Source organism: Archocentrus centrarchus, chromosome 12, assembly GCF_007364275.1.
Source record: "Archocentrus centrarchus isolate MPI-CPG fArcCen1 chromosome 12, fArcCen1, whole genome shotgun sequence".
In the NCBI taxonomy this organism is placed as follows: domain Eukaryota; kingdom Metazoa; phylum Chordata; class Actinopteri; order Cichliformes; family Cichlidae; genus Archocentrus; species Archocentrus centrarchus.
The window spans coordinates 12,449,584-12,465,821 of NC_044357.1; the positions used below are offsets into that span (position 1 = coordinate 12,449,584).

The window sequence follows — 16,238 nt, forward strand, 5'->3', positions numbered from 1 at the left end:
TCTCCTCTCCTCTCCTCTCCTCTCCTCTCCTCTCCTCTCCTCTCCTCTCCTCTCCTCTCCTCTCCTCTCCTCTCTTCTCCCCTTTTCCACTCACTCATCTCTTTTCTGTGCTGTTGCCATTCACTGACTCCCCTCCTCCTTCCCTCTTTCTGCTTGTGTTTATCTACTTTGTCTCCTCCATCTATTCACTCTCATACCCTGTATCTCACTCTCTCTGCCTTTTAGGACTGGTTTTGTTTCCTTCCTTAATGAGGCAATGGCGGAGATTATATTCTGTTGAATCATTGATGACTTTGAAACACATTTGAGAACACGTGTACATGCGCTATATGCAAGCACCACACACAAACGTGAGCATAGACACAAAAGGTTTACACACCGCAGATGTCTCGTTGCCCATTAGCCTGTGTGTTTCATTTATCTTTTAAGGCAGATTCACTGAATAGACAACGTTAAAAAGTCTGCAAAGAGGTTGCTATCTTGAAATTTACTGAAATGCTTGTTCTTCATCTTCAGTGTAAAATGTTCCTTAAAAGGGGTTAATGCAAAGCTCCTTGGTTTGTTTCTGTGCTTGCATGTACGTGTGTGTATGTGTGTGTTCACTGTGGAGAATGTGAAAAGGAACAAGTCTATCTGACAGGACAGGTGGCTCCATTGTTTCTCTAGCCATATCTTCAACAGCCAGGGGTTTGTGTGTGCAAGACAGAGAGAGAGAGGGAGAGAGAGCAAGAGGGAGGGAGAGAGAGAGAGAGAGAGATGGGGTCAGCAAGGTGCAAAAAGAGAAACTGTGTAAATCTCAGGTCTAAATATGTGAAGGATACACAAAAAATTATGTATATCCCACAACATCTTAAAGCGATTCCTTTAAAATCATCATATTTATGCTATAACAAGCCTTGTAAAACAATTAAAACTCATCAGTTACTGCCAGTGACTCACTGTTACTGACTTGGACCACATGAAGAAAAAAAATGAACAGAGGGAAAGCAATGAGGGGCAGAAAGGATAAAGTGATAAGCTTTATTTCCACTTTCCTCCATGGCTGCTTTTATTAAAGTGCATTTCATTCTAAAAATACCTTCAATATACACCCTCTGCCTCACCAGATGGTATACAGCAGGTATTGGTGTCTTGATTTTACCACTAGGCTACTGTGGACCATTTAGGCAGGATCACATGGAGAGTAAAGACTTCATAATGTTGTAGGAGTAACTTTAATTGTACTAAGGACTGTATAGATTTTGCCTTTATATGGTCATAGTAAAAACTAAAGTAAACCCTCTTTCAATTCTAAGGTTTTACATATCAGGACATAATAATAAAAAAAATCTTTAATAGGTCTTAAAATAAGGTAAATGCAACCTCCAGTGAACTACAAAATATGATGTATCACAGTGTCATTTATTAAACAAATACTAAGCGAAAATACAGAAGCCATGTGTGAAAGATTAAGTACATCCCATCATTCAGTAGGTTGTAGAACCTGGAAACTGCCAAAACGTCTGCTTTCATGAAGGTGGTCACACTTGCTGATAATCAGGTGTGTTTGATTAACAGCACCCGGTTGCTATTTATCTTCTTAATTTCTATGGAAGCATTAAGGCTCTCCTTAATTTTCACACACTGCTTCTGCATTTCTGACTTTGTTTTTGTTAAATAAATAAGGACATGGTGCAATATGTCATGTCTTTAGTTCATCTGAGGTTGTATTTACTCAATTTTCAGATCCAGATTATTCTGATTATGCCCTAATAAATAAAACTTTATCAAAAAGGATTTGAAAAAGGATTGGTTTTCTTTTTTACAGTGACTGGCGATGCAAGGCTTATAATACAAACTGCGCTAAGAAATAAAAGCAACAATGGCTGATTTCTGTTGGCTCCTTCTGATGGAAGACATCAGAAGTTTAAGGACTGTGCTTATTTGGTCTTGAATCACATTTTTTTTTTTTTTTTGTGAATACAGGTCAAAAGTTTAGATACAAGTACAACCAGGCAAGTCCAATCTGGAGAAACTAATTTGAGCTGCAAAAATACACAAATGTCTTGTGAAGTATCATGAGAGCTGCCTGAGAAGAGGCAACATTATCTCCAATTAGAGCAATGCGTCTTGTGACTGCAGCTCGTCATCATGAGTTAACTTGGCCAGCACAATGAGGCCCTTCACTAGACTTGATGGAGACTTAAACAAGGTAAAAGTGATTTTGTAAACTTAGCTTAGAGATCTGGGATTTCACAAATATGCTAGAGAGAACCTTCTGCTTATTTAAGAAGTAGATTTTATTTTTGGACCTCTTTTTTTTTTTTTTTTGGACCAAAAATCAGACACCTAACACATGTTAGGTGTTGAACATCTACACATTCCTGATGAGAATGCTACAGAAAAAATGTAGCATCATGACATCATACTTAAAAATTGTAGGTATAACTTTATAAATGTTTCCTTCACTCGGACTGATGTGTTTAAAATCACTGAAAACTCTGTGACCTTTAAATTTAAAATAAAATACTGTGGGCATGAATGATGTTGGCCCACTCAAAATGCATTTGTAATAAACCATCCACTGAGGGCTGGTTAAAGCAGCATTTAAAACTAGCAGATTTTGGAAGAGTATAAATAGAGATAGATTTCCAAGTGCAAGAGGGGAGGACAAGCATTATGCTGTTATACACACAGTCACATTAGTATGTGACAGGGTTATTATGTTAGGCCTTGGGAAGTGGGTGGGGGCAGTGGAGGGCTTGTATGTGTGCGTGGTCATTTGAGCTGGAGAAAAACAATCTAGTTTTAATTTTTATTTCAAATTTAAAGTACTTTCAGATGTTTTGAAACATCACAGGGGGGATAGATGGGTGAAAAGATGGGTTACTGTTTTTTTTTTTTTTTTAATGTAGGAGTAATCTCATCAGTTTCTGTAAGAGGTTTGGTTTGTTTTCTATTCCACAGCCTCGAGGGCACAGTACCAGTTTAATTTGAATGAATCACTGCAGCAAGCTCTAGTGTAGTACAGCAGCCAGCAGCACTGGTGAGCTGTATAGTAGTATTTCACAATATGAACTCACTCGCACCAATATTAGTGTACAGTATAGTGTCTGGCATTTTATCGATTGATGCAGTGTTGGGGACAAATATTACCACTGAAGTTGTTTTGTATGTCTGTTTTCATACCTTGGAAGCCCAAATTGAAGATGAGTATCTGAGATTTCCTTCACTTCATCTAGGTCCATGTTGCGCTCTGTGATACCATGGTTGTAGGGACTCCAGATCTGGGATAACTCCTTCTGTCTCTGCCTTCTGTTATTTACATATACCTGTATGGCCTTTGAATTAATTGTCCAAACAGCCTCAGCTGATTATTTCCTCTCTGTGTTTCTCTTTTCCCCTCTTTCTAGATGTTGGAGCCTAAGTTGGATGCCCCTTCATGTGAGCTGGCTGGAGTAGGAGGAGATCGAGGAGGTGTATGCCTGCACCTGCCAACGCGCAGCTCAGAGGGCGAGGAAAGCAGCCTGTATCCCTCCAGTCCCTCTGAGCCCCCAACACTAGGCAGTCCTCACCCCTCAGAGCCACTCACCCCTTTGGATGAAGTCTACATGCCCCTTGGGGGTCTGGTGGGATCTGACGAGGGACATAAGGTGCCCCCAACGCCACCACCTTCCACGGAGGGTGAGGATTGCAAGAGTATAGAGGGGAACGAGATGGAAATCTGGAAAGAGATGAAGGATGAGGAGAACAAGAGAGAAGAAGAGGAAGATGAGGAGGAGGCCAGCAGAAAGAGTGCTGGGAGTGAAGGGTGTGAGAAAGAAGATGGAGGGGAGGAGGAAGGCGAGAGGAATGAGGAGGAGGTGAACTTAAACCTGGTGGTGTCAAACACAGACGAGGACAATGTCTCAGAGCCGCCCGACACCAACGCTCCCCCTTCCTCCTCCTCATCTTCGTTTGTCATTCCCGAGCTGCGCCTTGATCGCTCCTTTAGTGCCGATGCCCTTTCTTCACCCAACACAGATGAAGAAGAGTACGAGGATGATGAAGATGAGGAGTCAGAAGAGGAAGATGATGAAGATGACAGTGACGACGCCTACCTACAACGCACTGACAGCAAGCGCCGAAGCATGGTAGAGGGCGCCACGTGTGAGAAACATGGTGGAGGGGGGCTTAGTGTGCAAAATTCCCTCCGCAGGCGCACACACAGTGAAGGCAGCCTCCTGCAGGACCCCCGCACGCCTTGCTTCACTTCTGACAATGCCATCAACTGCCTGGAAACTGGAGGGGGACCCCACAAAGGTGGCTGGACACTCCCATCACCTAAAACCTTGAAGAAAGAGCTGACCAAGAATGGAGGATCCATGCATCAGCTGTGTATGCTGTTTTCTGGAAGGAAGGTAAGCAACCTCACTGTGAAATAACACTGAGGCACACAGAGAAAAGGTCACGAAATGCAAGCAACAAGAAACACACACACAAACAAACAGGTACATACGCACAATTATATTGGCATTGGTGTATAGTAGTGGTCAGGGTGTTTTAGTTATTCCTTCTGAACTCATGTGCTAGGTAAAACTCTGCATCCCTATGTCTGCATCTCTCTAACTATTGCATCAGCAATGCTTGAGTGATCCAACAGCTCGGCCCAGTTTCTGTGCAGTGGTTTTAGTGAAAAGGGTGACATCAAGTGGTAAAATTGAGCAAATGCACTCTAATCTGGGCATTACAATTACATTAACTTATAATTAACACTTCTAATTATTCACAAATCATTCACATTTACATACAAAACACTGATTTAGCAAATAAAATGCTGACTTTTAATTAATTCCATAAATTAAAAATGATTGTCCCATTGACTCACTAATGTTATGTAGAAAGCATCTGCATCTGCAAAAGATCCAAGAATACTGTGAAATTATAGGTATATTTAATAGCAGTGTGTTTCCAACATGTCATATTAACCTGTATAAGTTTTAAAAGTAAAAAACTGTAGCATGAGTGGATGTCAATATCTGTTAGAAACTGTCTTAGGCTTATCAGTAAAGGTCACAAATAAAAGAGGATACTGCAATAATTAAATAATTACTTTTTGGGCTTTCTGCAGTGAGGATGCAATTAATATTGGTTCTGGTAAATGTTGTCTTAGCTGTCCAGCAGAGGGTAGCATGCATCACAGTCTCACATGCTCAGATACAGTAACAGTAATACATTTCACTTTGCGCATGTCAGTGTTGAGTAATGATAACAGAAATGCTACTGTCTCATGTTCCTGTTTACTATGGAGTAATGGGTTTTATATTTTGCACACAGACGATTCATCATCTGTGCTATGATTCTTCCAAAACTATTTATAGTGCTGAACTGCACACCTGCAAAGAACGAAAGAACAATCAAAAATGAAAAATGAAAGGAAAAGAAGTCAGTGAAATCAAAGCTCAGTAGAGTTCCCCCAGACTCTACTATATACCAGTAACAGAACCAATCAAGTGCTAGCTTTATCAGAAACACTTCTCCTCTTTATCAGCCTCTCCTTCCACAAGTCTGTCAGCACACTCAGCAGCCTTAAATGGCAAGGTGTGTACACTGTGGAGGGAAGGAATGCAGCAGACAGAGCTGTGGCCTATTGGTCTTGGCAGATTGAAGGGTAATTTTACTACCTCTTGGCGTCATGGATACAGCTCCTTTGAGGCTTTTGTTTCCATTATTTAAAATGACATGCCAAATCCACTCTTTAATAAATCTTGTGACATCTCCAGGCGCAGGATGTGTGTCTGTTTCAAAGTTCTTTGTTTCATATCAAATTCATTGTCCCAAACACATCACTGTGCAGTTTATAATTTGGTCTCGTGGTCTTCATTAAGTTTAAGGAAACAACTGTGTAAACTTTTTAGTTGGCTCTTCTTCAGAGTACCCAGGATTTGTTTCTGAACTTGGTAGAACAGCGTTCTCTTATTTTGTACCTTGGTTATGGAACATCCTTCAGAGCACATTAAAGCTGAATGCTTTTGCCTCTCTGGGACAGTTTAGAGCTTTTCGAAGGATTTCTGTAACTGAAGAGTGTAACTGCTGTTCATAAGCTGGACCTTGTCTTATTCTGTTTATGTGTTTTGATGTTATTTTTGATTTTGACTTGTAACATTGCAATGTGTGCCTTCTTGTCCTTAAAAAGAGACAATAATCTGAAGGAACTTCCTGGTTCAATAAAGGTACAGTGTTATGATGTATAATTGGGGGAGCAACAGTCACACCATTAGTCACACTCACATTACCACCTAATTTAAAATCATTAACTAAATTAACAATCACGTCTCAGGAATGTGGGAGGAAGCTGTAGTACCTTGAGAAAACCCACTCAGGCACAGCAAGAAAATACAAACCGGCAAATGTTCTATCCTCATAAAATAGTTTCAAATAATTGTTAGTTATATTTGTAAAATTGTTTCAACAGGCACCATAAGAGCATCATGAAAGCTACTAAAATGGAATTTTTTGTTGATGAATTAGAACAGCTAAAATTGTTCTACTTAAACACCAAAAGAACACTGTAACATTTTTTACAGTGTGTGGCCACATTAGAACTTGTAGAATAAAAATGCCAATATCCAGCAGAAGAAGTAGCCATATGAGTCTAAACCAATAAATGTTTTTTTTTTTTTTCAAGCAGACCATTACTTTGAACTGTCCTCTTGCTGTACAGACACCCCCACCCCCACCCCCCACCCCACCCCCAGACATTGCTACATCCGGCACGTGTGACTCTAACCCAGCGCTTTAGGATTAGACGGGTCAGAGAAAAAAACAGCACTTAGATGTTTGTTTGGATTTTGGATAAATATCGTGTCTCTTTACAGATCTTGGGTGGGGAAACTATTACAGTGTGTTTACTGATGTTGTGTAACGCTTACATTCTTGCGTTGTCTGAAGCATACACTGAGGCAGATAGTAGTGAATGAAAACTGATGAAAACAGATTATTATGTATTCAAATTTTAGTTAGGCATGATGAAATGGACACCTCTAATGGTTGTAAAAATGGTCTCAGGTACTTCGAGCCAAATCACTGAGGCCAACTTGCAATTTTCTCTCTTACAAGAGTACTTCTGTTGCCTATCGTTATTACATAATAGCATCTCCCCCTCCCTCATTTTTATGTGAAATAATAAAAGCTTTTACTCGTTTTTTCAACATTATTTAACGTTTGTTATAGGAGAAAGAAATACTCTCGTTTGATCTGAATAACACTTGAAAATTCGATACATATGCAGATATTTTCCTCAGTGTTCGTGCGCTATGCACACAATCAGCCTGTCCATGTTTCTGTCTGAAAGCAGACCTGTTGGCTCCTGCGCTTCTAATTTAATGTTGTAAAGTGAATTGGATGTTGCTGCTCTTAGCCTGCTCGTTAAAAAAAAAAAAAAAGTAGAGAAAAGTACAAAACAAAAAAAAAACATATTAGGTTAAACAGGTTGAACACTAAAAAAATAGGGTTAGGCACACATAAAAGAGGTTAGAACAACAGAACAGCACAGAACATGTTTGGAGTAATGTACCTTCAGAGAGAAGATTGGCTTCTCTTTCTCTGACCTCCACCTAATACTTACTGTGCTGTAATAAGCAAGACAAACATTTACAGGAACCTAAACATTCTATTTTAGGCACACATAGAAAAATATTAGTAAAACCCCAGTAGTTTTCCACTAGAAGAACTATTCTATTAATTCTTGTCTCTCATTATTCCCCGGGCCCTAAGTTTCATGTTTGTTCATTTTTATCTCAAAGGTTAGAGTACTTCATATCAAGACTGCTGTGTGTATCTCACATGGGTCAGCGCGTGACTGGGCCTCAGTAGAGAGTTGTCTTTTTTGTTTTTTTTACTGAATGAACTAAATAAGTGGTTCATGGAAACAGTTTAAAAATACTATGCATTGATGAGTGCCAGGCTCATCTCAAGTGCTTTGTCTCAATATAAAACGAAACAGATGCAACAAGTAGGGGCCAAGGTGTACATCACAATCAGCACGTATTATCAGAGAGCACTACGACCCACTGAACGCAGACGGCGTTGCAGATAAACGTGAGTTTTCCTCGATTTCGCTGTACAGTAGATGGCCTGGACGGGACAAAAGGTCTTCGCAGTTCAAATCCATGCAGGGTGCAGCCAGCCTGGATATGTCCACTGCAGTGCTAAACGAGCAACATGTAAATATTTACTGAGACTGAGCAAACTTTCAGAACAGTCAACACGGCATCCAGTCACCTCCTGTTTATTGACAAAAATGTGAATGAACTGAATGTAATGTTTTTTGTTTTTTTGTTTTAGGTTATGCTGTGTTACCCCACAGTTAACAACAGACATTAGGGGAAGCATAATGTGGTATGAAAGCTTGTGACAAAGGGAAAAAGTAGTTATGTAAGACTGAATGGGGCTTCTTAAAATGTCTTAATTATTTATTTATTTATTTTTAGGAAAGAATTTTTGTCCCTTATTGTGAAATAAGGGACATCTCCCTTTGTCTGCGGATGAAATGCTTGTGTGTTGTCTGGAAGGTTCCAGATTGTACTTTATTCTCCCCTATCTCTCTGTCTCTGTGTGTGTGTGTGTGTGTGTGTGTGTGTGTGTGTGTGTGTGTGTGTGTGTGTGTCTGTGTTTGTGTTTTTACTTTTGCTTAAAAAGGAAGAGGAATGCACAGTAGGGGAGAGTGTAAGAGCACAATCCAACAAACCTGAGGTGGCACATATATACATATAAGTCTATGCACATATTTCTGCATCAATCAAATCTCTTATCTTTAATCAGTATGCAAACAGAAGCACACGCTGTGTTTTATTTCTTACTGACATTTCAGTGATTCATGTGCACGCTCAGACATATTGTAACTAGGATACATTACAGGACTACACACAGCCAAATGGTCCTCTTGTATTCTCTTTCCATTTTTTTTCTCCACACAACAGTTTCCATTCGTTTTATTTACAACATTGCCCTCAACTGTTTTGGCATATCATGAGAAGTTATGGCATTTGTAAATCACATACACGCAGACACCCTCCCCGCACACAATGCCAGTGGTTTTCCTACTGCGCACTGGTTAAAGCTGTGATTTGTTTCTCAAGCTGAATTTTAACATCTTATAATGCAGGATCCCATGTGGTCACTTTATTGCTTAATGTAGAATTAAATATTTTGGCTGAAGCTGCAGGTCCCATGCAAAATGTCTGTATCCAGACCAGCTGATGAAGTGTTTTAGAGAAATGAATATTATGTTTGTCTTGCAGGACAGAGCCTGTTAGCCCAGTTATTATTTATCTGCTCTCTACCCATAGCCTCCCTAGAATTCCTTTACTGTGAAAAACCACCTGAAGAGGATAAGTGGAAGAAGATGGATGGATGAAAACCACCTCCACCTCAGCTCCTTCTTTCCATGTTTTGATTTACTCAGTCAATATCAAGTCTGCCTTCACTGATGCCTGCTGTGTTCTGTGCTGACATCACAGAAGAACTGTACCTAATTCATACATGTACATTGATTTAAACTAGTAGAATACAGACATGTATAAAGAGCCATCATTTACAAACAAATTAAACCTTCTGCTTTCTGATTAAAACATTTCATTTTACTTAAAGATCACAACTTTTATATTTAGTTTCTTTCTGTTCTGTGCTCTTTCCCCATGTTAGTCACCGCTCAGTCAGCTCCACATGGATTTGCATGCTTTCACAAAACCTCCATGACAAATGCTGGCTAATCCTGAGTAATTAAGCTTGCATTCCCCTTGTTATCAATTGTTTGCCTGTTTGTGACTCTGCCTGGGCTTTAATGGGCTTCATGAATAGATGTTCTTCTGATCTGTGTACGAAGGGGTGTGGGAACATACTTTTCCCATGTCGACACACAGATAAGTCTGGCTCAGTAAATGTAACTGTATCCACATTGTAACAGCTTGCCTGACACCTGCTTACAGTTCTGACATTTAACAAAGTTAGTGAAAATGCTACAGTTTGAAGAACCAACATGGACGCCTTACAATGCAGTCCAGACTGAGAGCTTGGAAATCATCAGAGAGCAATGCTTCAGTTATCATCAGCTGGCTCAATGGTGAACATGACTAATACAATAACGGGGTATCGATTGAATCTCAGGATCGTGCAAGTCTTCCAACAATATGAACAATAATCTACATTTCCTCAGCGACCTTAAAACTAATTATTGAGTTTTGATGATGCTTTTCTGTCGTAAGACATGAGTCCCTGATGTCATAGCACTTAAGAGCAAAGCTCATTTCAGCAAACCCACGCGCTCTGCTCACCTCAGTGTCTTGCAGTGTATCCACTTCAGTGGTTAAATGTTGGGACTTTGGATGCTGTCACTGGCACAACAAAGCCCCTCTCCTGACATTCAGCTGACTCAAGACAGACTCCAGAAGGCCTACTGTTTCATAGCTGCGTCCTCCGTGTGTTTGAACTGAGGTGTTTACAGCGCTCGTTGCCACAGCAGTGTGTTGGCTGAGTCAGCCAAAAATACTACTATGGCAAAATATTTAGTTTAATTAATGCAGATAGATGGTTCCATAAGTAACCTGTGTAAAGCTATTATTATTAATGACACCCGTAGCCTTTTAGTGAACTGCAGTCAGCAGCCTGTTGTTCACGTTGGTGTGCGTCAGCTTTCCACAATGGGGCTTAGACGAGGTAGTTCTCTTTTGCACTTTTACATGTACTGTTTGTCGTATAGAATAATTATAAACTTCAACTAAACAAGATATTTTTTAAATTAAATTAATATTTTCAGTCACAAGTTTTTGTTTTCACACACATTCAATTCAGTCAAACAGTACAACTGCTTTAACATACAAGAATTAGACCCCCCCTTCCACTTAGCACTATTTAGCCAGCTGTGTCATTTAACTTCAATATTTAATATGAAATAATCTCTAAATCCACCAGCACAACATGCTGTCAATTTAAAGATAATGAGTAAATATTCCTCTATACTCCCTTAGAAAACAGTCTGCTTTGATGGTGGACTTTTTCTGCTTTCCTGCAGAGCATCATCTGCAGTGCATTGCTCCTCTTTTACTCACATATGCAAATCTCCGAACAGGGAGATAAATATGTGACTGTGACTTGGCCCTTTAACATCATGGACCATATTCATTATTCAAAGCCAACAAACTGCGTGTGTAATTTTTATCAGAGATTCCCTTTATTACTGGAGGATGTTGCAGACAGTAGCCCCTGGTGCATAGCTGCAATATAAAAAGTTGAAAGAAGCTGCATAATTCACCTCTGTAGGGAATTCTGTTATTCATAATCAAGCAAGTGGTTGACACCCTGAAGGAATATTTCTGGGATATTTTTCTGAGTAATGATGCTCGGAATTTGTTTCATTCTTTTGTCAACAAGTCAAGTCAACAAGTCATTTGAAAACAGCAAGTTCTGTTGCCAGTCATATCAGTCTCAGAGTTTTGGATGAATTAACTGACTTTATCTACTCAAGGTAGTATTTTGCTGTGACAGATTGCAGTTTATCTATATCAATCAGCCAGATGCGCTTCTGTAAAACCAAGTCCTTTGGATTTTTACTGTAACTTCCAACTCCTCTGCATAGAAATCATTTCATAGGCTGTAAAGGACAATTCATTCAATACATCAAACCTGCTGCATAGTGCTCTTTGACAGATGGAAAAATACTCTTTAAAGTCACTGTTATTACAGTTGGTAATATTGTTGGTATATTTCAGATTTTGTGAAATTGTATGTAAATCCCAAATCTCAGCATCAGTTTGCACTTGCTCCACATTATCATGGATACGTTTTGAAGGACTAAATCTTTAAGCCCGTTTGTGTTTTGCCTCAAGTAAAAGAGGTACATGCATGGAGATAGAAATCATCTGTGTACAACTTGTGCTATCAGCACCTAAACCTGCCTTGATATGCATTCTAGAAACATGTAAGTGTGTCCTAGCATGCTCAGAAATAGGACAAAGATGTACACTCTGTTGTACTCCCTGGGGAGCAGAAGTCAGGCAGAACAATGCTGGTGGGATGATAGGAACACATGCTGTCCTCACAAGATGGGAACAAAGTCAATGGTGCAATCAGCCCTGGAGGGTAAAGACAGGATAATGACAGTTCACTCTGAGTGTTCATCATGGAATAAAAGATCTCATTTGGCTAATGAATAACCTTTTTTTATTCCTAACCTTTTCATGTATTTTCCATGGAGGTTTTTTTTTTGCTTTCTGCTGGCTATTTTCTATTATGATTATACCAAAGTGTAGTGTGCCTCACAACTAAGCAGTGGTCCTAATATAATTAACCATAAAGTACATTTAGTTTGCAATGAAACGCATGGATTACATTTTAAGGGAGTATTTGTACATAAAATTGAATGGCACCATTAAAATAAAACATACTTTTTCAAAGCTGCTGGTTTGCAAAATATTCCAAAGTAAATAAGGTTTGGATCTTGTGACCTAAAAATTACTGGGAACAGATGCTTTAAGTTCTCTGTCACTCTACAAATTGGGGCCAACAGTATTGTCAGCTATTCCATGACTGTTGTGTGTTGTTTACTTCCCTTGGGAGGTGAAGCATGACATTTATGCGAGCGGGTGTGTGACCCACATCATTTTCCTGCTTCTGCAGTTGGAATCCCATTTGTAGCATTCCTTCCTTCCTTCCTGAATGCCATACGTCTCTTCCTGACCTGTTACTTTCCTGGTAATCACTTTAGTTTTGCTGGCAATCAGCCCTTCCTCTTGGCTGTGAATAAGATACAAAATGCTAATAACTGATTCAAGGCAGCACCTGCTACTCACAGCACTAAAACTCTTGCTCTAGGTGCACTGAGCTCAGGACTGTAATGATCAAAAAGGCTGACCACTGGCCCCGTGATGGAACATAAAGCCAGTAGAAGTGTTATGGGTGTTCCTCATATACAGTAGATGATGAAACACTATACTGAAACTAATTCATTTGCACCAATGCAGTATGTCCTCTTATAGATAGGAAACAGTGAAGAATGGAAGTGTGAAGTGCAGCTTATCTGTACAAACTGCACTTTAGTATGGTCTGAACAGTCTGTATCTGCCATATTGACCCTGGCTGTGAACGTTGAATAATAAAGATGCCTGGACGTTCATCGACCAAGGAATGATGAAAAAAAAAAAAGTAATCTGACCACACACGGTCAGCACGATGACTAATTATTTTTCCTTACTACATTTTAAATCCATTACAAGAGAAACTGATTTTATAAGACACATCGTTAAACTTTTCTACGCACCTGGAGATAATGTGCATTTGATATCCTGAAATAACATTCAGGGAGCGTAAGCCGTTAATTATAAGTGACAAAGCCATCAGTGCTAATTACTTTTTTTAAAAAATTGTGTTTGCTGACAACGAAAGGCTGAGAGTAGGACAGTATTTAATCTATTTAATTTGTAAAGCATCAAACGCTCAACAAAAAGAAAAAAAAAGTTTTTCAGTCCTGTCAAGGGGACACAAAATTTAAATGATGATTTGGACGTGTGCGGTGTGCTTTTGCAAAAATGATTAGATAAGCCGCCACAGTGACACAGTGAAGGGTTGCATGCCAGCAAATCACAGAAGGTAACTTTTTCATATCTAAATTTCCCTGTCAGCACTCATTTAAAATACCAATATACCTGACCACATGCACACTGTAAGTAACTTGTAATTAACGACTCTGTAGCTACACGTTCAATCAAACAATCAATATGTGACTGAAGCCCCCCCCATTTTCAGAGGGTCAAATTTAATTGTGCAAAGTAACATAATTTTAAATATAAGGATTGCTTTTAATACTGAATAAAGCAAAATCCTTTGCCTGAAGTGTAGAAAACACTAAATGTTCTGCTAGGCCTTCACTGCAGCCACCTTCAGTTGCCGCTTGTTTTTTTGTCTCTCTCTCTCTACTTTCAGTTTCATATGTAATAACTGAAATGCATGCACTATTAGGCTGAGATCAGGTGACTGACTTGAAATGAATATCCCATTTCTCTGACTTGAGAAACTCTTGGGTTGCTTTTGCAGTATAATTTCAGTCATTATCAACTTGCACTGTAAAGCGATGTCAGTTTTGCAGCATTTGGGTGCACTAAAGGCCTAGTTACTTCAAAGCGACTTCAATAACCAGTGTAGAATATATGAGTGAGAGAGATGTGTGTGTCTCTGTGTGTGTGCTTTTTTAAATTCTATGAGTTTCTGTAATGTCTGCTTCTGATTAGGAATCCCTGACCTACTTTTTTCAGCCAACTTTGGAGAGAATTATGTAGCTGCAGCCATTTAGAATTCCATACAGAAAGGTCATCCGTTGGTCAGAAAATGTCAATAAAATTTTAATGGAGAGCACTAGTCCCGGGCCTCAGTAACCTGACATGTTGTCAGAGCGGCTCAAAGGAGTGACGTTGTACCAGCATTGTTCATTAACATACCATGACATGGGAAGCAGTAATGCAGGAAGCAGCCATCTCCTGAGAGGTGCTGAACAGGAGGCAGAGGAGAATCAGATCAAGCACACAACAGACCCAGACATCCTCACACACACATGCACAAGCACACACTCAGACAATGCACCCATTGTAACCAGTTTCATAATGTAGCTGGAGTAGGAATGAGTCAGTATCCTGTCTGTGGGTCACTGAACTTATTTTGAGATATTTCTGATTATTGCAGTTGTCCCATTGTACTGTATGGGTGCGTGAGTGTTAGCCTGTATGTTCAGTTACACCATCAAGTGTACACATTCTGACAGATGAATGCACATAACCATCGTACAGCCACTGCTAAGACCACAAGTTTATTTCCTTTCATTTGTAAAGAAAGCTGTAAAAAACTAATTTAAGCAGTTATGTAACGCATAAAAAATTATAGAGGCATCTAAAAAATGTTTTCTTAGGGCTTTTAGCACAAAGCCATAAAAGAAGTGTGGGAATAAAATTTTCATACCAAAAGAAGGACTAAAAGTATCATCTTTTTTTCCCCGAAAAATAATTTATGTACCAGAATGGTCCCATCTACTGTGAAGCCTTTTAGAGTATTTATTACTGTACGGCTTTCAGTGAGGTCTTTATAGACTAATAATGGACATCACCTAAACAAGTTCCTTAAGTGAAACCTATAACCACAGCATTTACAAGAATATTGTAAAGTGTTTATTAATAAACTTGATACACACAATATTCCTCCTCTCCTGTTTTCCTCACAAACAGGTGATCCAGTCAAATGGTTAAACATACTGGAATTATGTTCAATCTAGCACTATTTTTCCACTTGTGACATTTAACTTAAAATAATAGATAAATATTCTACTACAGGAGATTCCTGTCTATCTAGAATTAGAAAACTTTGATGATGGGCTGTTTCTGCATCCCTGCACATCGTTATCTGCAGTGTGTCGCCCCTCTTTGACCTGTAAATCTCTGTGCAGGGAATGAAGCAACTTTGTTAGATTTACAGAGATCAGAAGCAGACTTGTGGAGTTGAAGAGTTAATAAATATGTGAAAATGACTCAGCTCTGCAATGTATCTACAGCATCATGGACCACAAGCTCTAACTTGTGAATAATGCAGTGCATTACAGTCTGATTAAGGTTGATTACTCAGGAAAACGGCTGCTCCTCTCTATCAGCCCATCACAGCAGCTGCACCATTACGTGGAAATCCAACAAACCATGTGTGTAATTTCTTCACAGACGCCCTTCAAAAGTGCAGGATGGGACAGACAGCTGCCCTGGTACACAGTTGCAATTAAACAAGTTGAAAGAAGAAGCTGCACAACTCACCTTTGTAGGGAATTCTGAAGTCAACAATCAGGCAAAAATGATTTAGGGACATTTAGACCAGAGGGTGAAGAATCCATCCCATTCCTGTTGATATGTTGATAACCCCTACTGAGTTAAACTGACAGAAAATCAAAGTTCTTCCACTGAAACACAACACTTTTTACAGCAACATCAACAACAAGTATAATTTCTCTAATTGAATTTAGAGTAGGTTTAAATAGTTTTCAGTGTGTGTTGACATTACACTATAATTACTGAGAAAAATCACAAGACATGATTGAAAAAAATGGTCATGATGTCAGTCAGCATAAAATGAGAATGTTTGCTTCAAATCAAGTAAAGCAAATTCTTGGGCAGCACATTGATATAGAAGTATTTTATTTGTCCTGGAGTTCAACTTCGTAGGGCTGATCCTTGATAAATACAGGCTGTGTGCTCATT

At 39.3% G+C, this 16,238-nt stretch overlaps 1 protein-coding gene across 5 annotated transcripts in view; it reads left to right on the forward strand.

Annotated features, from left to right (window-relative positions):
• The window catches only part of rgs3a (regulator of G protein signaling 3a), a 159,127-nt gene that overhangs the window by 122,936 nt on the left and 19,953 nt on the right, over positions 1–16,238 (forward strand). For all 5 annotated transcript variants that reach the window (XM_030742067.1, XM_030742061.1, XM_030742060.1 and 2 more), the window contains one exon: positions 3,393–4,379. In XM_030742067.1, the coding sequence (XP_030597927.1) occupies positions 3,393–4,379 (987 nt within the window). The remainder of the gene's footprint in view (positions 1–3,392; positions 4,380–16,238) is intronic.